Here is a 25,054-nt window from a genome sequence, read left to right on the forward strand (position 1 = left end):
ACAGACATCTTGAAAAGGAGGTACTTAGGCAGAGTACTGCCAGCCATACAGAAGACTGAGTAAAATTAGACCCAGTGACACAAGGTACCTTGATGTGAAGAAAAGTTTCCCAGAATGCACTGCAAATACCTCTTGTTTCCACCAGGCCACAGTGTTGTTTATTATCAATTTTAACAGTGATCTTCCCACAAGTACCCCTGAACTCCTCCTTGCTTTCACCTCTGCCTTTTTTAAAGGGGAACACCTCCTTGAACGTCCAAGTTCTCATGGATCTGGAAGACAGACACCTTCAGGGCTGCTGGCTACAACCTTGTACTATGTCAAGGCTGACTCTCACCCTGTTTGTCTCTGTGTCCCGTTAGAGTCCACAAAAGGCTTTCTCACATACTTCCTCTTACCAAAGAGATCCAACCGCCTAAGATGGGATCAGTTTATCTGGTGAGAAACTGAGGTGATACAGCTTGCCCAAAGCCACATAGCTAGGGTGAAGCTGAGCCTTAAATTCAGATCCATCCCATACTAAAGAACTGGTGTTTGCAGTCACACCGATTACTTCTTGTTGACCTTTATGCTTTTATTCACTGCTGGCTCACTAAGTTGGATTCAGCATTGTCTCATTCTGTGATTTTGCCCCAGTTCCTAACCTCTCTGAATGTTGATGTTTCTGCTTCATCTGTGGAAGGGATGAGTGATAACAGCTTAGCTCTCAACACCCGAGATTCTGTGTGTGAACACGTAAGAAGACGCAGGTCAAGTGCTGCAAGCTCGCATTACCAGGAGGAATCAGATTCTAGCTGTCAACTGATGCTGCCAGCCAGGTGGCATGAGAAATGTAGATTGTAAATAGAAGCCACAGTGTCTTCCCGATGTCAAAGGCTCCTTTGTCCTGCCCGACCCTAAGAAACCTAAATGCATCTCACACATGTCACCCAGAGGCCAGTACCTGTATTTCAACACCCACCCTGAAATACAAATCTAGGTATTTTAGTTTTCCTTCCTCTGCCTCCCAAGTCCCCAAGCCAAGTGCTGTCAAAGGCTGGTGAATGACCATCTGGTGAGTCAATAATGAGATCTGGAGCCAGTGGGGAAGGTTACCCAAAACTGAATTAAAAGGTATCACACACTGCCCTGAACTTGGACCTCCACCTCCCACAAGAGCCATGGCAAGGCTGGCAGAGGGGTTGTGCGCAATACTTACTACACCCCTGGCTGACAGGAAGCCGAGCCTCTGGAGGGGCTGGCTGGGCAGGTGGCTGGACCGGGCCTCTGGGCTGACCTTGCAGTGGTTCGTGGAGCAGCGGCGGGAGTATGTTCGGCGGGATTTCCGCCCTTCCTCAGGAGACCGACCTCGGTGCCTGGGGATCAAGAAAGAGATACCTGAAGGCGTTCTGAGGTGAGCATAGAGGAAAAATGGTTGGGCAAGCAACATGTCATCCAAGAGTGTCAGAGCATGTTTCTGTACGTTTGTATGATTTTGTCCGTGGGTATGTCTGTGTGTGTAAGAATTATTCCTGTTTGTTTTCAGATCAAGATGTTGAACTCTCTCAGCTCCTCCTGCACCATGCCTGCCTGGATGATAATGGACTGCACCTCTGAACCTGTAAGCCAGCCGCAATTAAATGTTGTCCTTATAAGAGTTGCATTGGTCATGGTGTCTGTTCACAACAGTAAAACCCTAACTAAGACAGGGTTAGGGATTAGGCTTAGGCTTAGGTTTAGGGGTTAGAATTAGGGTTAGACTTAGACCAGTGTTAGAGTTAGGGTTAGGGTTAGGAACTACTCAGTGTGGGACAGAAGCTGCATCAATCATCCTTGTGGCTTGGGACAAAGAGGTTACCTGCTCTCGCAGCTGGGGGAACGCAGTTCCGAACTCTGGGACCTTGAGGGGCATCGGTGATGTCTATGTCGGTGAGACTTCCGGCTTCGAGATCTTGGGGTGAAGAGAGAGAGGGGGTGTGGAGGAGTGAGACATTGGTTTTGATCTTGTAATACATAACGCCTCTGTCACTTTGTGCTTCCCATACCACCTGCCACTCACCCCAATTCTCTGTGTCAAGTCACAGTGACACCTGTCACTATCAGGGTTGGAGAGGGTCTCAGCTTTGTGTAGAATTCATATATGAGAAGTGTAAGTCGCTCCCAAAGGGACACATCTCCCAGCTTCCTAGCCCCAGCTTCCTGCTGGCATTTTTTTTTTTCTTTTTTTTTTTGGTGGGGGAGTCTCTGCCCAATCCTACTGAGCACTGGAAAGCAGAAAGGGGCCTTTGTGGAGAATGTGGGTGATGGTTAATAAGACTTGTCCTCATGCTACAAGCTGTCCTGGTACAAATGACACCCCAGGCAGGAAGTTACCCCCAAGTCTCCCCTGCTTCGTCTCAGGGTCAGTTCCAAAGGTTAACCAGGTTCTAGCAAAATACTGATCAGTAGCCTGGGCTGAAGAGGGAGAGTCTGTTGAGCTTCTAGACTTCTGCCTGCCGAACCCTGGAATGTTTCCAGCACACAGAGAAACAAGTGTAGACTCTTTAATGTAAAATATCCCCCTGTTTACAGAGACATTCCTTTTTAAAAAAAAAAAAAAAAAAAGGTAACCTTACACACACGAAACTCTTTTGTAGAGATTACTGGGCCTTTCAGCTGCCAGCTTGTGACCTTTGACCCAACATGTGAACTCCAGGTTCTTAGCATGGAGTTAGGAGCCCATCAACACAGCCTGCCACTGTCAGCATCCAGAGTCACCACCCCTCTGTTAACAACAGGATCACCCTGCCTCACTTCAACCACTCCCAAGTATGGGTCTCAATCTGCTTGAGGCTGAACAAGGAAATCAGATGTGGTAGGATTCACACACTGAATTCTAGTACTTGGAAAGCTGAGGCAGGAGGATCACCATGAGTTAGAGGCTGCATGGAACTATATAGTTCAAGGTTTGCCTGGGCTACAGAGTAAGACCTTCTCTACAAAACAATTAAGGCAACACAAAATGAAGGGCATGTGGAATGTCAGTGGCTTAGGAATCTGCTTGTTTATCTCAGCAAAGGCACTGGATTTTTCGAATACAACTATCAGGCCGAATCATTTCCCTGCTTAAAATTTCCTCACTGCCTTTATGCTCCCTCTGCCCAGACTCTGGTCTTGAACCCCTAACTCCTGCAGGAGCTTGCCCTGCCTGACTCTCCGTCTAGCTCAGCCATCCGACTCTGGACTGACCTGCCAGACTCAGGTAACAATGGACTTGTAACTGGGCTTGTTTTTTGGCTCAAGAGACCTTCTGGAGGAAGATGGCAATGACTTCAGGTCACCCATATCTAACACATCCTTTAGGCCCAGGCATTATGTTCTAAGCATCCCTCAACTCCAATACCCACCCCAATGGATTTTTGTTTAACATTTGATGAACAGGACTCCTCTCTGACACCTCTCTCTAGTTCCATGGTATGTGAGGAAACTGATTCCAGAGAGTTGAAACTATGTTTCTAGCATGTAGTCTCCGGTTCCCCTTTTGCAAGAGTTGAAACTATGTTTCTAGCATATAGCCTCCCTCTAGCAGGAAGCCACCCTCACCATCAAACCCCATCCTCCCATGGTGTCCCAAACTTGCATGCCCCCACCACTCTCCTGTGCCATCCCCTGTGCCCACTGCCACGTGCCAGGGCCTCACTAAGGCATGTAGGGAGAAAGGAAGCCAACTCTGTCAGCTTGATAAGAATAACCCATTGCTTCCTGGAAGTCCCTGGGAATCCTTGCTCAGTGACCTGCCTCATGTGCTTTGTCCTGCTTTTTGATGATGAACTATCAGCCATTGCTAGAGCTCCTCTAGGTTTTCACACCGGAGAGGGTGACAACCTCAACACTGCCATTATTCCTCCCAGTGCTCTTGAGGTTGTCCTGCCCAGGGCTACTGGTACCTGGGAACATGTGGTGTGCCGAGAGTGAGAACCCCAGAGCCAAACTTCACTGTTACAACACACACAGGTCACCAGCTCCAGTGACCTTGTTTCTTCATCCTCACAGTGAATAGATAATAGGATCTATTTAAGGGGATGGCGGGTGGGGGGAGTCATGTGTTTAATGTTTCTCTTGATGACTTCATTTAAATGAACTGGCCAATGGGGAGGTCCTTCCTTGATCTGACTGGAGTCTCTCCTCTTTCCTTCTGGAGCATGGTCCATGTCTGTGTGGTACTGACTGAAACCCCCCTCCTCTGTGGTGACCTTGAATGAAGGGAGCCTTTGAGGCAGCCACGCTGAGCGCCGCCCCCCTGTGACCTGCCTCTTTCTCCCTCTTCAGAAGCTGTCTCCTTTCATTCTGTCCTCTTTGATCCTCTCTTTAGATGCTTCTTGGCGGGAGATAAAATATTAGTTGATTGGAAAACACATCGCACTAACATTTACAGGGTGTAACCAAATTTACTTTTAATTTGATGGGGAGCTGAACTCCACAGGCAGTACTGGCTTATTTGAATTTCTACTACCAGCTATAAACTGTGAAACAGCTGGGCGTGAGACTCAGGATGCACAGGGAGTGATGTACTGTAAGCCAGAGTATGCAAACCAGCATCAGAGTATAGGTGTAGACGGTCATACACATACACACACACACACACACACACACACACACACAATCACACACACAATCACACCCCACAATCCGTGCACACACCTACACAGACATGTGCACAGGTAAGACTGCCACACATACAACCTACATAGAATGCACATACAGTGTTCATGCAGAATGAACAGAATTCATACACATGGGCCCACAGTACACCCATGTGATTGCTGTTTGCTGCCATGCTCATACACACAGGCACACAAATGCATTCATGTGCACACAGCTAGATCCCATGCACACATGCACCGTGTTACATGCACTGTGCATACCAGGGTTTGCATGGTATAAAAATAGACATTTATAAATGATGTGCACACTCCATTCATACGAGCTACATACAAATAGATACATTGTATACATACATGTTACATGTATGATGAGCACTTCAGACATAAACACATACACTGTGCATCCCAAGTGCACAAGAACACATGCACACGCCCACATATCCTATGCGGTCTGTCTATCCATGCATACCCTAACCCTTACTTTTAAGTGAGCATAAAGGCCTCTCCCTCCCTCCCTTTCTGTTTCTTCCTCTCTCCCTCCCAGCCACCATCCCCTCCCTCTCTTTCCCTGTTTATGATGTGGCTAACAGTCCAGCTGAGGAGAGGCCAGGCTTCTGCTTCCTCAGACCTCTCAGTGTGCTCCAGGGGTGTCTGGGTACTCACTGTTTTTTGTGCCTTTTCTCTTCCCGTCTTTTGCTTTTAGGGCTACAGGAACTAAATGAGAAACAGCCAGTTAAATTGAGAGATAAAAACAAACTAAAGCACCAAGCACAGTTCAAGATTCAACACAGCCAGGTTGTTCAAATTCCAACATCTTTACAAAGTGAGTTAGGCCAGGGTTCCTGGCTCATGCCCTTATGCTGAGAACAGGGTGCTAGAGGAGGCTGAGTTCACTCTGGTAGACTAATCACAGCAATGGTCATGAAGGCCACAGCAGCAGCGCCTGCCATGCTGAGGCCATAGTATGCATCAGGCTCGTGCTAAACACTCTGTTGTGAAAAAGCTCGCTCTCTCGTTCCCACTACCTATAGGTAGGGGGCACGGTTTGTAAGAACGTCTGGTGGGCTGAGACACTTGGGCGGGAGCAAACAGCTGAGCTGGGGCATGGCCCAGACCGGGGTTTCCTGTGACTGCTGGTCAATAAGGTTATGAGGGGACAGAACAGCCACAGAGATAGGCAAGGGCAGATGGGTTTTGAGAGATTATGAAACATTCTGCCCACAAATAGTTAAGTACCAGAGCCCTGGAGTGTAGACAGAATGAGACAAGCCAGGGTCCCAGTGTAGACCAGCAGAAGCCTGGGAAAGTGAGCCTGCTAGCTCAAGCCAGACTGGCTTCACACGTTCACTGGACCCTATTGTTGCCTATTGAGGTCATGGAAGGGGGCATGTAGTGGTTCCACACCAAACTTGAGTTCTGCCTTTGCTGTTCATGTGACATTGGACAAGCAACTCAATCACTTGCCTGTATACATCTCCTCTCTGACATATTTGGCTTTGAATTTTGGCCATGGTCCTGGCCTCTTTTGTCTTAGTCTTAGTTTCTCCATCTGTCAAATGGGAACCATGAGCAATGCCCACTGCTCCACAATGTAAGGAAGTTACGATGGATAATGGGGCTTGTGTCTCCTATGGGCCTTGACTTCCAATGTCTGGGTAGAGCTTGGTCCAAGAGCAATATAGAAGCCCATGGAAGTTCAGAGCTGAGTATAAATGATCTGGAAAATCAATAAAGAGCTCTCATTGCTGAAGAAACTGAGGCCCATGAAACCCACTGGGAACACTGTGACGGAAGCTGGGAGCCCACCCTGGCAGCCACCCAGAGCCCGCAGAGCTCAGGAGGCTGAGCGTGCAACCAGAAGCAGCAAGAGTCTTACCTGTGTCTCCTTTTCTTGGAGAAAGACCTGATTCAAAGTACAGAGACGGGGAGGAAAGACAGAAGGAAGGGGGCAGGGAGGAGTAGTGGGAGGAGTGGTGGGAGGAGTGATGGGAGGAGAGAATAAACACAGGTGAGTATCTCTTCCTGGATGACACTTTAGTGTGATGGGGTTTGTGGGACTCAGAAGTCCCTGCCAAACCTCCTCCCTATCAGGTTTTGAAGAACATGAAGCAGAATGTACAACCTTATTCTGTCCATCCTGCAACACACTATGGAGGGCAGTGAAGTTCAAAACTCATTTGTCTGGTCACCTCTGTGTTTCTCCCTCCCCCAGGCTCCCCTTCTACTGCCCTTCCCACAGCAGTTTGCAGCAGGTTCTGAGTCCAGTGGCTCATCCTTAGTAGGGTGTAGGTCTTTTACCCAAGAGTCACCATTGACCCAGTGGTTGGGAACAATTTGAGAGTGGCAGCTGGATTTTCCCCACTGTTTTGTTTCTGGAGCTCAGAATCTTGAGTGTAAATTAAGGTGAAAGTGAAGTGTTTAAAAAGGTCTCAAACTCTGATATTAAGGGAAGGAAAGGCTCAACGTGTCTCCTAACTTTACTATCACCTCCAAGATCATCAACTGACATTAACCAAACATTTTACAAACATGGACTTGGAAAAGATGGGCTGGAGTAGGGGAGCGCCCAAGAAGGGGCTTTAGGGTGGGTCAGAGTATTCATTCTCATCTCTCCCCATCCCTCTCTCCCTCCAGAGTCTCACTAAATTGACCAGGCTGGCCTTGAACTTGTGACTGTCTTACCTTGGCCTCATAAGTGGCTGAATTACAGCCCTTAAGTGAGAAGCCAACTGGCTTTCAGGATCCAGATATAGGAAAGTCTCTGACACTGGCACCAGCTGCTCAGCAAGGCAGGTGACAGTGTCTGTCTATACTCAAGAGAATGCTCTTGCCTTAGCCTCAGGCTCTGTGTTGGGAATGACTTATGACTGTAAATTAACCACATGCCACCAATCACCCACAATCTCAGCTTAACTGGAAACTATGGACGGGTGGTGGATGTAATCAGTGGGACCAAACCAAGTTTGAGGATTCTAGCAACACAGGATGTACTGGCTGGTTTTGAGTGTCAACTTGACACAGGCTGGAGTTATCACAGAGAGGGGAGCTTCAGTTGGGGAAGTGCCTCCATGAGACCCAGCTGTGGGGCATTTTCTCAATTAGTGATCAAGTGGGGAGGGCCCCTTGTGGGTGGTGCCATCCCTGGGCTGGAAGTCTTGGGTTCTATAAGAGAGCAGGCTGAGCAAGCCAGAGGAAGCAAGTCAGCAAGGAACATCTCTCTCCATGGCCTCTGCATTAGCTCCTGCTTCCTGACCTGCTTGAGTTCCAGTCCTGACTTCCTCTGGTGATCAACAGCAGTGTGGAAGTAAGCTAAATAAACCCTTTCCTCCCCAACTTGCTTCTTGGTCATGATGTTTGTGCAGGAATAGAAAACCTGACTAAAACACAGGGTGAGATGTGACCAAACCCCTGGACTGAGAAAACTCTGATTTTGTGCTATTTTGCAGATGAGGAAAACCAAAATGATCCCTGATAACTGCACATAATTAAACCTTATAGGGGCATCGGAAGATGTGAATGAACTAGAATAAATCACAAGCTGTTCTTTCCCTAAAATCCACAGCCAACTTCAAAGGCTCAGGGTATGTGTAGAGTAGAGCAGGCTGACTGCCCCACGGACACAAGGCTCCTCTGAGCCACTGGTGGCGGCCCATGGGAAGGGGTCCATTAACATGATTTTCTTTTCAGAAGAAAAGTACCATGGAAGTTTTGTATTGCAAAAATTCTCAATTATAACATGTTGGATGGGCCCATTGGCTTTGCTGGCTCCCAATCTTTTTCTCCTCTGTAAACATATATGTGCATTTGACTTCGTTTGTTTGTATGTGTGTGTGTGTGTGCATGCATTCAAGTACTCAGGTGTGTTTAAGTATATGTGTGCATGTGTGTATGCACATGTGTATATGTGTATATGTGTGTGCACACACACATACACTTGAGTGTATTTAAGTATGTATGTGCATGTGTATATGGACATTGTATATGCATATGTGCATGCATGTGTGTGTATAGTAAACACCAGGACTGAGAGTCCAAATCCCATGATTCCCCCATTTCCCTCCCAAGGTGGGGATCCTTGGATGTCCTGTTCTTCAACACGACCCTACCTCTAGGACACAACTGGATTTTGAAATAATGACCAAGACATTATTGCTGCTTCTGGCTTGGCCTGTGATGTGGCAGACACCAAACAGAACGCACAACCCATTCTCAAGGACCAGGTACCGTCAGCTTTCCATTCCTTATTCACAGCCTCTCTTCTAGGCCTGGCTGATCCCCCAACCCTCCTGAGTTCTGCCCAGCTCTGCTTTCTGGTCCTAGTTAGTTTTAATGGATCTCTGTTCCTCCTCATGACTCACACTGAAGGCAGGGATAAAACACACATAAAGTGAGCATGCTGCAGAGATGACCTGAGGTTCTTCCGGTGACCTTTGGGCCCCTGACCCTTGCCACACCTAGGACATCCCTGTCTGCAGAGGAGGAAGGACAGACAGTACCTGTGTCGCTTATGTTTCTTGGAGCTTTTCTTCTTCTTCTTCTTGACTGGTGATGGGCTGTAGGATGGGGACCTGCGGGGAGGGAGACAGGCTTCCATGGGTCCCTTCTTCATAATACCTCAGTTTTTTGGGGGACCATATACAGGGCCAACCCCCATGTTGATAGTAGCTTGCATTTGTGTTGGATATTATGTGCTCTACAGTTAAGTAGACATAATTACTATTTTCTTTTTTCAGACAAAAAAAAAAAAGTGAGATTCAGAGAGTTAAAGTGACCTGCCCAAAGACACACAACTCAGATAGGGATGGTCTGAGATTCGAACAGAGTTCTCTCTGTTTCCAAGAGGTTTGTTCATTATAACAGCATGGGGCCATGGCTATCCTCTTAGTTAAATCTAAAGGGCTTTCTTGGTCTCATCTGTGGCTTTCCTAAAAAACTCTGCCTCTTCCTTATTCCGTGGTCTGTTCTCTGCTATCTCCTGGGTAAACCTGTGTCCCTTACTTCATAGCATCGGTGAAGCCACTAAGGGACACCTGGGAAACAGTTACTCTCCCTGGGGCCATGGTGAGGACTCAACCTGACCTACAGGCTCAGGCCCCTGTGAGAATTACAGCATGTCTCCAGCAGGCTAGTAAGAGGCTAAGCTCAGGGTCAGTACGAGCCTAAGGGGGTGGATGTTAGGAAGCAGGCTGCCACAGTGGGGAGTGGTGAGGACTGAGGAGAGCAAGTAGCAGCCTCTCAAATGGGGCTTGGGGTTCCCTGTGAGAGTGCAGTCCCAACTTCCCACACACCTGCCTTTCCCATAGAAGATTATAGAAGTCCATATTTTCATATAAAATACTTCAAATCTCAAAGAGCTAAATTTATTTCCTTAAACAAACAAACAAACAAAAAAACAAACAAAAAAAAAACAATAAGACCTGGTGGGCTTTACAAAAATATCAGAGAGGAGAAATGGTTGAGGAACACTCAACACCTAGGAAAGTACATCTGGCGGAATTACTGGGGAGCCCCACGCGTGCGCTGTTTCCTCCTCTACGTTCTGCACACTTCGAAAATCCGGAAACTCGATTCACCCTGAGTCCATCCCCTACCGTACAATGGCTTGGACACCGGGTACCACCGCACTCCCCTTGAGCTCTATCAGGTGATGGAGAGAAACCTCTGCAAACCCGGGGCCCAGGCCCGAGCGGTCCAGCATTGCTCTCTGCTGCCCTCTGCAGGCGTCTATAAACACAGCCCGGGAGATTTGGTGTGATCCCTGCTCCCTTGCAGCCAGAATTCTACACAAGGTTTTACTGGAAGTTGACGAGGGAATCTGTACATATTTTGGAAAATAAAAACATTAAAAGACTGGTGTCTAGCAAGACACTCGCGAGGCCTAAAAAAAGCCACCAGCTGGTAGTTATGTGAAATGCTAACCCCTGGTCAAGAGAGGATTGTAGGAATCAAGTCCAAGGCAGATTCTGTCATCCCATACTAGGAGCCTTTATCTTCTCATCTCTGAAAAGGGCATAATGCTTCTTTTGCGGAGCGAGGCAAGGAATGAAAAGAAGGTCATACCACGGTGCTCAGCACAAGCCCCTGCACACCATACGCTTCAGCCACTCCAGCTCAACATCGAGGGTAATAACCGTTTCTTATTAATTGGTCATACGTGATTGCTAAACACCGTGTCAGCTGCCTCCATATTTCCCTCCGCCTTTTCCTCTTTTGTGATACAGGGTCTCACTTTGTAGCTCAGGCTGACCTAGAATGCACCGTATAACTTGGGCTGGGTTCAAACTCGCAGCAATCCGCCTGCCTCAGACTCCCAAGTGCTACAATAACAGACATGAGCACACCATACCCAGAGACATTTCTCTTCATATTCTCACAAATCCCAAGAGGTTGGCATAATTACTATCATTTTAAGAAGAGGGTGGGGAAAGAAGCCACAGAAAGGTGAAGTCTAAGGTCACACAGGCAGCTAAGAGGTGAAGAAGGGATTTGAACCCAAGGTGGAGTCACAGTTGGACTTATTATTCCTTTTCTGTCTCTTCTCCTGTCTGAGTCATTGAGATCTCATCTCTCCTCAGGGCTCTCACCTCCTCCTCTTTTTCCTGGTGGATTTCTTCTTTTTCTTTTTCCCCCTGGAGGAAGGTGGTGGTGTGGGGTCTCTGTCTTGAGAGGCACTGTGGAAAAGGAGAAACCAAGCATAAGAGGGTCTGCTGGCTCCTGGGCTGTCACAGCCAGAGAAGGAGAAAGGACCCAGCTCCTTGGAGAGTCCAGGACCCATGGTGAACATCTAATTGTCACCTCATGGCTGATTCCGTCACACCTCGGATTAAATGTCTCGAAGACTTAATGCACGCCTAATGAGACAGACACTGTAGTTACCCAAACACCAATTGATTATTTAAAACAAGGTTTATAGAGGTTAACTGCCCCTTAATAGATTTATTATTGAATTTGCAAATGGCTCACCTCAGTAAATAAATCACTTTAAGAAGAATGAGTTGGCAGTCCAGCCCACTCCCTACCCAGTCTGCCCCATCTACACTTCCTGCTGTAAATTTCAGGGGGCAGAAGCTTCGTTAAGTAGATGCTGATTATTAAAAGTATATTCACTCGAGTCTGATGTAACAAGATACATATCTTAACATCGCTTTGCAGAACCTCAAAAAACCTCCGCTCTTCAGGAATAATTATTTCCCGTTCAATTAAATTCAAACGCACAGGCTACAGTTAAATGAAGTCAAGTTATCTCCTTTTATAATTGGGGCAGGCTCCCGGGATTAAAAAAGGAAAAAAAAAAGAGCACTATCGTATAGCAAAGAGAGATGGGTTTGGATTGAAATTGCTTGAGAATGGAAGTGTGGGAACCCAGTTCACCTTTACTGGAACAGCTAGTATTGTTCTTACTCTTATTATTTTAGTAGCAACAAAACCAACACTGGTATGCTTATTACAAACAAAGAGTTTTGTCTATCTTGATATAAAGCATTTATATCAAGGCGGGGCATTTGGAGGCCAAAGGGCAACTTTGGGTTTTAAGCATTAGACATCACCACCGTTTTGTCTGTTTCTTTGTTTCACTAACTGCTTTTTCTTCTTTTCTTTTTCTTCCCCCTTTCTGAGACAGGGTTTCATTTTGTAAACCCGGCTGCCCTGAAACTTGCTATATAAACCAGGCTGGCCTTGAATGCACAGAGCTCTGAATACACAGAGCTCTACGTGCCTCTGCCTTCAAAGTCCTTGTAACACAGTCTAGGGGTCTTTATCCGGTTCGTTGTCTCTGCCAATTAACTAAGTAAAAGGCAGGACAAACTCCAGGCACAACAGGTGGCAGTGGAGAAATTTCCAATCTGCAGACACCAGTAGACAGAATCAGAGGCTGGGGACAGGCGTTTGTCTGGGAGGAGGACACACACAGAGAAAGACCTTCTGCGAAGCCATCACCACCACGGTTTTGAGACAAGATCTTTCACTGGCCCAGAGCTCACCAAGTAGGTGAGGCTGGCTGACAAATGACAATCAGAAACCTCTTGTCCCCAGTTCTCCAGTGCTGGGATCACAGTGTGGACCGCTGCATCTCAGTCTTTGGTTTCATAAATCTGCCCCTTGGGATTGAACCCTGGTCTTTAGACTTATGAGGCAGGACACTTTGTTGAGAAAGCCCTTCTCTGGCCTTCTTATTTTATTTCACAGGTGAGGATAATGGAGTCTGGAGAGTTGAGCTCACTCACTGGTGGCCACACAGCCAGGAATCACTTATGTTGGGATTTGAACCTGTGTGCTTCCTGCTCTGAGAGCAGCCTCAAAAAAAGAAAAAAACCCAAACAAACAAAAAAACAAAACAAAAAACAAAACAAAACAAAAAAACCCAAAAAAACAAACAAACCCACAATTGCCTTCTAGAGTCATTTGTGCAGATAGTCAGATGGCGATGGCCCAACTCATTAAACATCATAAAACTTTGTCATGTTTAATTCCATTTGAAGAATCTGGATCATCAGGGTTGGCAGGAGGGATGGTAAGGGATTGGAATGTATGTTAAGGTCTCTGGCCCTCCGATAAATGTTCTCTCCCTCTCTCTCTCTCTCTCACCTCTCTCTCTCTCTCTCTCTCTCTCTCTCTCTCTCTCTCACACACACACACACACACACACACACACACACACACATTTAAGAGAGCCACTTCCAACAAGTTAAAAATAAACATCCTAAGAATCAAATCCCTGTACCGAATCACACCTACATCTATCTATAAAGCATGAAGCACAATAGACTATCCAGCAAATGAACTGGCTGCTTTGAGAGGCACAGTGGGCCACTTCCAACTTTCTTTCTCCAAAGAGTACTTGACTCACAGCAAGAACCTGAGCATTTGCCAGATGACCAAGTGGTGGGTGAAATATCCTGGTGCTGAGCGGTCTCGTCTCATAAGAGCGTGTCCCAATGCAGCTGCTGCTGGGAATTTGGGGGGTGGCGTGGGGTGTTTAAAACTGTGTCAAAAATGAGGGGGTGATTTCATTGTTAGGACCAAGAGCTCTGACGTCTAGAATCCTGAAATCTATGAGGCAAGGCATCTGAGAACCGGTGTCTTATTATTTAAACTCTGGTTAAATAGGACACTATTGAGAAGTCTTTAAATTTAGTAGACCTGAGATCTGTGAAGTAATTATAATTAACCAGTCACTCCATAATGTCGCAAAGCCTTCGCACATGAGAATCCACATTTCTCCATCTCTTCCCCGCACCCTTGTTCTATGAAATGCATCACAGACTAGTAGTGAAGTACAAGGTGGTTAGCGTTATGTGCAGGGAGGGGCTGAGTCCACAGCGCTTGTACACACCGGAGTTCCAGGTATGATAGTCAAGCACAGTGGTGAGTGTTACAACTGCTACAGGAGTAGACAGTCAGTTCAAGTGGCTAAGTGTGTAGTGGTCGAATCCACACTGTGAAGGGGCCAGGAGACAAGAGCCCCCCAGCCAAGTGCACACACCATGGTGGAGGCAGAGGATGGCTCTGCAGAGACTCAGCACACATGGATGAAGATAAGAACTCAGTTACGGGGCTGGAGAGGTGGCTCAGGGGTTAAGAGCACTGACTGCTCCTCCATAGCTCCTGAGTTCAAATCCCAGCAACCACATGGTGGCTCACAACCATCTGTAATGAGATCTGATGCCCTCTTCTGGGGTGTCTAAAGACAGCTATAGTGTGTACTCACATACATTAAATAAATAATTCTTAAAAATCTCATTTACATGTATTGTTTTAAAATGTGCAGTGGCTAAGGAGGTGCTAATTGTGGCTCCAGGTATTGTGGCTGAATCTGCAGAGGTCGAAAGTAAGAAGAATAGCATAAGACATGATTGTTCTAGAAACGCACAGACCTGGATGTATGCTGTAGTTCCCTCTCTAGCTCAGAGATTTTTTTAAACTTGGATTTGTCATCATCTCAGAGGTGGGGATTAAACCAGGTACCTGGGCCATAAGTTTGCTGCCATGTTCCCCAGCCTGGCACTGAATGTGTTGAGAGGTAAGGGAATTGTGTGACAGTCACATTGTCATGTAACATTGCTCCGATCAATGAAATAGTCCTGCTAGATGAAAATTTGAGCTGAGAAACTCCTAGTGAGGGCATCACTCGTGTGTGTGTGTGTGTGTGTGTGTGTGTGTGTGTGTTGCTGGAGGGGGCAAGCCAGTGTGTTTTTCAGTGAGGTATGACACAGCACAAACAAATTATCTGCTGATCCTAATGCTTGACCGTGCTGACAAAGGGTTGGGGTATGCAGCCACTGTATTTTTATTATCAGAGTATAGAAGAGCATTTGCTTTAGGCAGAAGCATTTCTACCTCTGTGTCTGCCTCATATCCTGACTTCATTGTTGGCTCTTGCGCTCCATCTGACCAAGGCTGTTTTAGTCACCACTGCCCTCAGAGGTGTTGGCCACACTGAGAACTGTGTAGACATGATACCCAGCTTAGGTGCAGAGTGGGTGTTGTGTAAGTCCCCTCTCAGGTGTTTGGACAACACGATTTTCTGAGGACAGACTCTTCAGAACGTGTTGTTATGCATAATCAGTATGACTTCTCCTATCACCAATACCAATTGATGGTTATTAACTACCATCATTACTGTGGCTTTTAACTCCTTAGAGAATCAGTCTCAGACAGAGGACAGGAGGCCTAGACTCACTGTACGGCTCAGTTGATAACATGATAGTCATCGTTTTTTTCCTTTAGAAAAAGGCAGTCCATTGTATTTCCAGAATCTTCTCTGGCTCTCTGATGCTCTGAACCAGAAATTTTCTATTTTGAGGACCTCCCGTGTCCTACAGCCATGGCTGTGGTTTGCATCTGAAATGTCTCCCACAGCTCATGAACCCTGTTTCCCAGGCTAGTGTAGTGACTTCAGGGAGGCCATTCGAGCTTTAAGAGTTGGAGCTTCCTTGAAGAAAGTAGGTCAGTAGGTCATTGGAGGAAGGTGGACCTTTGAAGGTGACACCTGCCCTGGTTTTGATCATGCTCTCTCTGTACTCTGTCCTGGCCATCAGCTTACACCATAACCATCTCTGAAGGTGCAATTCCTTTAGATCTTACCCACCCTGGTCACTAGAAGCCTGGTCATCCCCGAAACCAGGAGCCAAAATAAAACTTTCTTCCCGTTTCCCATACCCTGTTTCTATCAGGTACTTGGTTAGCAGTGCCGAGCAGCTTCTGCAGGGCCTGATCTATTCCAGTCCTTGCCTCAGCCTTCAGAAAGAGATGTCTATATTCCCATCCACAGCTGTTTAACTAAGGTGTGAACCAGAGTTCAAAAATGTACCATCCACATTTAAAAAAGAAAATCAAGCTTCCTGATGTGCGCTTGTAATCAAGACACTGGATGCAGTGAGTGGATATCGGGGGCTTGCTGGGCAATCAGTCTAACCTAACTGGTGAGCACAAGGTTCCTGTGGGACACCCTGACATGGAAAACAAGCAGCGCCTAAGGAGTAACACCTGAGGCTGACCTCTGATTTCCACACACCCATTCACTACCCCAACATGTACCTACACACACACATACATATACACACCTGCACACACACCTGCACATATGCTTGCACTCTCACACTCCTACATGCACACACTCATACACACATACATGAACACAGTCATGCATGCATACACAGACACATGCATGCACACACATATGCATATACACCTGGCCCCACATGCATATATGCACACATGTATGCACACTCTCACTCCCACATGCACACACACATTTCTGAAGCTCAGGACACAAAAGTGAAATTATGATTTTTAGAGTCCAATTCTCCTAGAACCTCTGTGTGTTCATTGGTCAGGGTCTCGTCTAACCAATGACCCAGGTTGGGGGTGAAGCTAGAAAATCAAACTGAGTGGATTGAGTGATGCCCAGGAGACAGGTAAAGTATATTTTTGGGTGTGTGTGTGTGAGGGTGTTTCTGAGATGATTGATGTACAGGACAGCCAATGAGGAGGGAAGACCTGCCAGTACTGTGATGATCTGATATATGGTGGGTTTTCAAAGGGACAAAGGTAGAAAAAGGAAGAGGCCCAGCTAGGGAAGGAGTGAAGGTCATCCCTCCCTCTTCTATCTCCTCCTCTCCTCCCCTCCTCTTTCCCCTCCTCTCCCCTCCTCCCCTTCCTTGCCTTCTCCATTCCCCTCTCCCCTCTCCTCTTTACCCCTCCCCATCTCCTTGTCCTCCTCTCCTCCCCTCCCCCATCTCTCCCCCTTTCATCTCAGTTTTCTCCTCCCTTCTGTCTCCCTCTCCTTTTCCCCTTCCCCTCCCTCTCTATCTCTCCTTCCTTCTCTATCTCCTCCTCTCCCCCTCTCTTCTGTTTCCCCCTCCCCTTCCCCCTCCTTTTCTTCTCCCACCCCCCAAATCCTGCCTCTAAACAGTTGTGACAACAGTCATTGGGTTCGCAAACCTAAAATGCTGGCTCTCTGGCCCATGACAGAACATGTTACCACACGCTCAAGCTCCCAAAGAGGAACCTGGGAAAGAGAAGGAGTCAGAGAGGGCACACTTCACTGTCACACACTCAGCTCTGACTTCACCATCACACACTCAGCTCTGACTTCACCGTCACACACTCGGCTCTGACTGGCTTCACTGTCACACACTCTGCTTTGGCTTCACCATCACACACTCAACTCTGACTTCACCATCATACTCAGCTCTGACTTCACCGTCACACACTCGGCTCTGACTTCACCATCACACACTCGGCTCTGACTGATTTCACCTTCACACACTCAGCTCTGACTTCACCATCACACACTCGGCTCTGGCTTCACTGTCACACACTCAGCTCTGACTTCACCATCACACACTTGGCTCTGACTGACTTCACTGTCACACACTCAGCTTTGGCTTCACCATCACACACTTGGCTCTATCTTGCAGTTGATTTGAAGGAGGCACAGCATCTCACCTGTGTGCTCTGGCAGGACCCAGCTCCCTGTAGGCCTTCTCTCTTCCCCAGCTGTTGGTACCAAGAGCCTCAGTGGTCAAACGTTGGCCCAGCTTCTCTGAAGGTCCATCCTGATCTGGGAGCGAGAGACTGCTCTGGGGCTCTGTCCTGCAGGGGAAGAAATAAAGAGGTAAACCTGTTAGGGCATCTAGAATCATATGTTAAATATTCAGATCTACAATTTTCTAGCCCCTTGCTAGACTGGGATCATTAGATTATCATTGACCTTTTTTTTTTTCTCTGAGTGGAGTGTGGCAGGAGGTGGGGGGGCGCATTTCCAGTTCAAGGCACCCAGGATCTGTGTGTCATCTCCACGGTTCTCTTTCTGCCTTGGTGACTTGAAGGGTACAAACTCTGAACGTGAAGCCATTTGGAGGAAGGGAGATATCTGAACTATGACAAATTTATAAGAAGGAGGTGAGCTACATTGAGCAGCTCGGCCTCAGAATTCGTCACTGCTGCACACATGTTCTCCTACTCAAATATGGAAGAGTCTTGGGAACCAGAATTCACTTTTTCTCTCAATAAAGTTCCCTCCTTTGCTAAAACTCTTGTCTCTGTATTATATGTCCCTCTTATCCAGAGGTATTTATTTATGTTTTATTAACAAGTAGTCATCCAAGCTCCAAAAGTATTAAGTGGAAAATTCCATAAACAGATTACAAGAATAAACATAATACTTTGCTTAGTAGTACAATGGAACCTTGCGTTGTCTCCTGCTTGGGACACAGCATATCCTTTAATCCAGTGTATCCATGCTGCGTATACCACCCAGCTGTCTGTCGCGTAGTAGGTATCTTTAGCAGATTAACTGAGTACTGGAGCACTGTCTTAAAGTTTTACTGCTGTGAACAGACACCATAACTAAGGCAACTCTTCTAAGCACAACATTTAATTGGGGCTGGCTTACAGGTTCATAGGTTCAGTCCATCATCATCAAGGTGGGGGCATGGCAGCGTCTAGGCAGACATGGTGCAGGAGGAGCTGAGAGCTCTACATCTTCATCTGAAGGCTGCTAGTGGAAGACAAGACTTCCAGGCAGCTAGGATGAGGGTCTTAAGCCACGCCCACAGTAACACACTTCCTCCAACAGGAACCTCCACACCCACTCCAACAAAGCCACACCTACTCCAACAAAGCCACACCTACTCCAACAAGGCCACACCTACTCCAACAAGGCCACACCTACTCCAACAAGGCCACACCTACTCTAACAAAGCCACACCTACTCCGACAAGGCCACACCTTCTCCGACAAGGCCACACCTACTCCGACAAGGCCACACCTACTCCAACAAAGCCACACCTACTCCAACAAGGCCACACCTACTCCAACAAGGCCACACCTACTCCAACAAGGCCACACCTACTCCAACAAAGCCACACCTACTCCAACAAAGCCACACCCACTCCAACAAAGCCACACCTACTCCAACAAAGCCACACCCACTCCAACAAGGCCACACCTACTCCAACAAGGCCACACCTACTCCAACAAGGCCACACCTCCTAATAGTACCACTCCCTGAGCCAAGCATATACAAACCATGACAAGAACTGTGCCCAAGTCACCCTTTTGTACTCACTAAACCCTCAGGTACAGGAGAATGAATGACACTGGGCATTTGACTACACCAAAGGAAACACGCAGGTGCTTCCATTTTATGAGACAGTAAAAGCACTGTTTGGTATTTTAAGAGAGAGAGAGATCATATTTGTAGTATTTTATTTCCCCATTTCCTTATTATCATTATTAACCTCACCTATACCTAATTTATAAATAAAACCTATTCATAGGTTCATCTGTAAAGGAGAAAAACCACTTAGTATCATAGTATGTCCAGTGCTTGCTATTGTCCTGGGCTCTGGGAATCCACTGTGGCCTGTGATGTTATTCATATCAGATACGCAGGGAGATTGGATATGTGCATGTGGATGCTATGCTCTTCACTCAGCATCTGCAGTACAGCCAGCCACTGGACTCCTGACTTCCAGGTCCCTTAACACTGAAACAGAGAACACTGTCGGCCTCTGGACGGTTGACGTGGCATGAGGAAAATGATAACTTATGCCAACCAAAAGATCGAGAAAATATCATTTTACATTACTTTTGCCTTCCCATAAATCAGCCAATCTGGTGTCTCTTGCGGGGTGGGACCACCTGATTGGAATAGCAGTTCCCATGAAGGTTTAAGGTTCCTTCCTCCTACCACACAATACTTGGGGGACACAAATATGCCTCGCCAATATGAGTCCTAGGAAGGGACAAGAAGTTACCTAGTCACTCAAGTCCTTGAGGATCCTGTTACTCAAAGTCCTTGATCCAAACTAAGAGGATCCAGGAGCTTGAGGGTCCCAAGTGTATCTGAGCTCATCCTGCTTCCTGACTCCTGGTCAAGCATCAGTCTAAGTCATCGGCCTTTCTGCACCAGGACCCTGCAGTTCCTGTGTCTTCTGCAGCTCCTGCATCAATACTGGTTTTTATGGCCAGTGAAAGAACAGATCTGATAAGTTCCCTGGTCCTTAGCATTTCCAGGGAGCAAACCAAGCCCAGTCCATGGAGAAGCAAGAGCAGAGTAACACACCCATCTCTGCCAGCCATTTATCAGTGTAACTTCAGAAGCAGAGAGGCAAGTCACTGCCAGCCAAGGAGGGATGGTGATTCTAATCAAGGCTACCTCCTGTCTGGCCCAGGCCAACCTGCATTCATTAACTCCAACCTTGGTGCCAGTTCTCAGTTTGGGGATTCAGCGACCCAGTCAGGTATGCTTCTATGACCATGAGGTTTATATCCAGATAGAAGAGGTGGTTATTGTCACATAAGTATGTGTGATGGTTTGTATATGCTCAGCTCAGGGAGTAGCATAGAAGGTGTGGCCTTGTTGGAGTGGGTGTGGCCCTGTTGGAGTGGGTGTGGCCTTGTTGAAGGAGGTGTGGCCTTGTTGAGAAGGTGTAGCCTTGTTGGAGTAGGTGTGTCACTGTGGGTGTGGCCTTTAAGACCCTCATCCTAGCTGCCTGGAAGTCAGTATTCTGCTAGCAGCCTTCAGATGAAGTTGTAGAACTCTCAGCTCCTCCTGCACCATGCCTGCCTGGATGCTTCCATGTTTTCACCTTGATGATAACGGACTGAACCTCTGAACCTGTAAGCTAGCCCCAATTAAGTGTTGTCCTTATAAGAGTTTCCTTGTTCATGGTGTCTGTTCCCAGCAGTAAAACTCTAACTAAGACAGTATGGAAAATGTGACTTATTGAAGGTGACCTGTTAGGTTGAGGACTGAGTAGCCTAGAGGATTGGGAAGATGGGAGGGTGGCTATTATTTCAGAGTCAGAAAAGACTCCTTTGATGAGCCACAGAGGGAGAGGGAACTCGCAGGACTAACGTTCAGAAGGAGGCAGCCTAAAATGTATCCACTGATTGATTTACACTATTGTTAGCCATATTCCCTTTGCTGGAAATAACGGATGGAGCCAATGACTTGCTTGCCATGAGCAAGTGGGACATGTGATTGTGTATGACTTTCAGACTAGGTCAGTAGTCAGTGTTTGCCTTCAGTGGCCGTTAGGGAGCGTCATCTGCCATGTTGTAAGAGCAATCAGCTTCATGGAGAGGCCTCACAGTAGCCAGCACTGACATCCAGCCATGCAAGCAAGCATGTGGACACGAGCCCTCTAGAACAGAACAAGCTTTTGGCGGAGGACACCATCCTTGTGGCATCGGACTACGACCTTGTGAGATGTTCTGAGCTAGAATGGTACAACCACATCCTCAACTCACCGAAAGTAAAACACAACTGCTTACTGCCCCGCCCCCACCCGCCCTGTCCCTGTCCTGCCGGAGCAAAGATTAGGAGTAGGTTTTGGTTTTTTTTTTTTGTTGTTGTTGTTGTTGTTGTTGTTTTCCCCACAATAATGTGTCCCTTCTATACGGGTATCTCCAGAAAGGGGGAGGTGTGTACCAGGCAGAAGGACGCAAGTTGAAAGACCTCAGTACCTGCAGAAATGGCAAGAGGTGAGATCAAAGACAAGCCCTTTGCAGTGAAATTTCTGTCCCTATGCACTGAGAGATGCACTAACCTAGCTTGATCTTTTTCTCCAATAGTGCTAGCTCCAGCTTTCTGGACTGGGGTAACCCACTGGGAAATCTGCAGTAAAACAAACAGAAATATAATAAATCCTACAGAAAGTGCTGAAGGGGGGGCGCAGACTCCTCCATAATAGAACATTCAATTCCAGGCACACTGACATTTTTGTGGCTCCACTTCCCACTACCTTCTGGTCTCTGTCTCTTGCCTACAGAGACACATACACACATGTCTGCATGTGGAGGCCAGAGGTCAGCCTCAGATACCATTCTGAGACAGAGCCTGTCTCTGGGACTTTGGCCTTGTTGAGGTCTAGGCTCGCTTCCCAGTGAGTTTTAGGCATCTTCCTGTATCCACCGTTCCAGACCTATGGCTTCAAGTGTGTCACCACACGCAGCTCCCTTCATTGGCACAAGAGATGGACTTCGGTTGAGCTGCAAGCTGAGCCATCTCTGAGCTCTGCCCAGCTTTCTTAAAACTGGAATAGAGAATGAGCTTAGAGTCCCATGTTTCCCAAGCTTGGCCCAATATCAAAGGTTCCCGATGAGGTTTCTGAAAAAGACCCTAAGGCCCACTATAGATAAAATGAATGAGAGTCTCAAAGGGGTCGACCCAGGAATCTACACGCTAAAGAAGCATCCCGGATAAGACAGCCATTTGTCAGAACACTCGAAGAATCCAAAGACGCCTCAGGATCTGGCCTCAGTCCAACCTCCTGCTTCTCTCCACATCTTTCCATTTCTAAGAGCCTATGGTCTTCTTGCTGTTTCTCAAATAGGTCAAAAGCTTTTCCTGCCCCAGGCCCTTGGCACTTGATGTTCTGTGCACCTGGCATGCAGCTCCTGCGGCACCTCACCTGGCCATCTCCTCATCCTCTCTCAAGGGTCACCTTTGCAGAGAGCCGTCCCCGACTTCTGCACCTTGTCCCCTCTTCACCCGTGGTAGGAACCACTGGGCTCACAGCTTTCCTTGCCAATATTTTATATGTCCTTTAGCTGATAATCTTCTGGATGAGCACATGAGTTCTTGAGCTAGGGACTGGTCCTCTGACCATCGAGTCATCAGAACATCTGATGCTTCATCTGTTTGCTGCTGAGAAGACGGAGGGGTGGACAGAGGAATACATGTAGACTGCAGATCAGGCTTGACCCTCTCTTACAAATCAAGGTGAGGTGACTTGACAGGACTTGACTGCAAAGCATCACAGCCCCCCCCCCCCTTCAAGGAAGCCAGGCTTCACAGCCTGCATCATGTCTTTCTATTTCCAGTCTCGAATCTTTTCAGAGCTTTAAGAAAAAGACTCAGTGTTCCATTTCTGCCGAAGTGTGCCCACAGCTGCTTTGTCTTTACCACAGAGTTACTCGATGTTGTAATGTCTTTTCTTTTTCTTTTTCTCTTCTTCTTTTTAATACTTAAAGGAAGGCAAGATCTTCAGGGGACAGCTGAGACAGAGTCAAGGGCCGGCACATTCCACTTCACGGGAGGAGGAGGGGGATTGCTCAGTTCCTTGAGGCTTTTCCTCCTCTCTGCATTCCTGCTAATCAGAGGCCCAGGCACTGGGGCTACCTGTAGTCATGGCAACGAGCGGCTGATTTCCTAGCCTTTGATAAGAGTCAGGGCTGAACTTTCTAAAAAAACTCTCTAAGACGCCTGGGTCTCTAGCTGTTGTTCGATTTTCCATCAAAGCATCCGCAGATGGAGCAGAATTTCCAGCTGCACACAACAACAACAACAACAACAAAAACAACAACAAAACCACTCATTTGGCCTGGAGCCAGAGGTCAATCCTTATGACCCTAGCCCTAGGCAGAATTAACACAGTTTTAGAAACAGACAAACAAGGCTTGACCACAAGAGCTTTAGAACCAAGCCACCTCCATGGAGAGTGGGAAAACTGGGGTCTCAAGACACAAAGGGGTTGCCCAAGTCTACCCCATCATCCACATCAGAGCCAAGCCTGGAACTGTGGCCTTTTATCTTCTTGGCCAGTACTCTCTCTGCAATCCCTTGTTCATAACAGTGGTTTGCATCTATTAAGTACCTACTGAATGCCAGACACTGGGATGGACAGTTCTTTCTCACCCTTCAGCACATTGTTTGTTCTAAAGAAACATGCCAGCAGGTGCAGCCAGTTTCACTGAGTGTGGAGAAACTGAGGCATAGAGATAGAAATAAATACCCAGTCAGCATGCCAGAGGAGAGGAGGAAGGGAGAGAGGGAGGGGAGGGAGAGAGAAAGAGAGAGAGAGGGAGAGAGAGAGGGAGAGAGAGAGAGAGAGAGAGAGAGAGAGAGAGAGAGAGAGCAAGAGGAGTACTTTGAGACTCTGAGACATACTTCAAAACTACAAGGAAGTGCTGAGCAGAAGCACAGAACATGCTGGATAGTCCTCTAGTGTCTGTGGGACAGGAGCATCACAGAGCTTGGCATTCATCTTACACCTCACAGGGAGAAACGGCCCTTGGCCATTGGCTGGGAGATAGTCCTGACTCTGATTTCCCTAGTCTCCCCATAGCTGTGCCTACGTGTACAGCATTTCTAACCGGGCCTCTCAGTGGATGCTGAGGACCCTGTACGGAATGCAGCATGATGAGTTTCCCTCCCCGTCCCACTGCTGAGGACACAGACTTGGCGAGGAAAAGGGATTCGCCTCCCTGGCATCGCCCAGGCCCCCACACCCTTGCTCTGCCTCCAGGCTGTGAATAACCCACCTGTGTCCCTGTACTGGCACAGGCCTGGGATCTTCTGTCTTCCATTCTCCTGAGAAGCTCAGACCTTCAGGCTCCTGGAAGTCCCAGAATTCATCCCAGAACTGACCCAGTCGAGCAATAAGATGGATGTGGCTAATTTGTGCCTCAGCTCCTGGGACTCTGGCCTAGAGTCTTGGAACTCTAGGTCTTTTTCAAGGTTAATCTAGTTAATTAAGCCGGCTTGGAGGTAATCTACAGGAGCCTTGACCCTTCGAGCTTTCCTTATTGTGGCTGGAAGAAAGCAGCAAAGCCCGAGTAAAGATTGGAGATTTTATGGTAGTGTCACTTGGATGTGGGCACAGATGCCCACATTTTAGTAAAGACTGAATGAAAAACAAGATGAAAACAAGAAAAGTTTCCTAAGATGATGTTCCCTCTGCCTTCCATTCATTGCTGACAGATGTTCACCCAACATCAACTTGACAGTGTATAACAAGAATACAGAGGTCTGGCCCATGCCACAGTCCCTCAAGGGCACTTCATCATGGAAGCAGAGGAAATCCCTAAACTAGGAAATAAAAGCCAGGGGACCAAAGTTTAAGGGGCCGTGGTGCCCCACACAGGCACCCAAAGCAGCCTGGAAAATGTGGGCAGGAGACTGAGGCGAGATCCCT

The 25,054-nt window shown here is 47.4% G+C and overlaps 1 protein-coding gene across 1 annotated transcript in view; it reads right to left on the reverse strand.

Annotated features, from left to right (window-relative positions):
- Srrm4 (serine/arginine repetitive matrix 4) overlaps positions 1–25,054 on the reverse strand; it is a 157,324-nt gene that overhangs the window by 25,456 nt on the left and 106,814 nt on the right. Inside the window, exons 2-8 of the mRNA XM_031337618.1 lie at positions 17,574–17,720; positions 11,207–11,293; positions 9,119–9,190; positions 6,499–6,525; positions 5,286–5,336; positions 1,838–1,930; positions 1,199–1,355 (exon numbers count right to left, since the gene is read on the reverse strand). Coding sequence (XP_031193478.1) covers positions 1,199–1,355; positions 1,838–1,930; positions 5,286–5,336; positions 6,499–6,525; positions 9,119–9,190; positions 11,207–11,293; positions 17,574–17,720 — 634 coding nt within the window. The remainder of the gene's footprint in view (positions 1–1,198; positions 1,356–1,837; positions 1,931–5,285; positions 5,337–6,498; positions 6,526–9,118; positions 9,191–11,206; positions 11,294–17,573; positions 17,721–25,054) is intronic.

The sequence above is a fragment of the Mastomys coucha genome, unplaced genomic scaffold (genome assembly GCF_008632895.1).
Source record: "Mastomys coucha isolate ucsf_1 unplaced genomic scaffold, UCSF_Mcou_1 pScaffold22, whole genome shotgun sequence".
Lineage (NCBI taxonomy): Eukaryota > Metazoa > Chordata > Mammalia > Rodentia > Muridae > Mastomys > Mastomys coucha.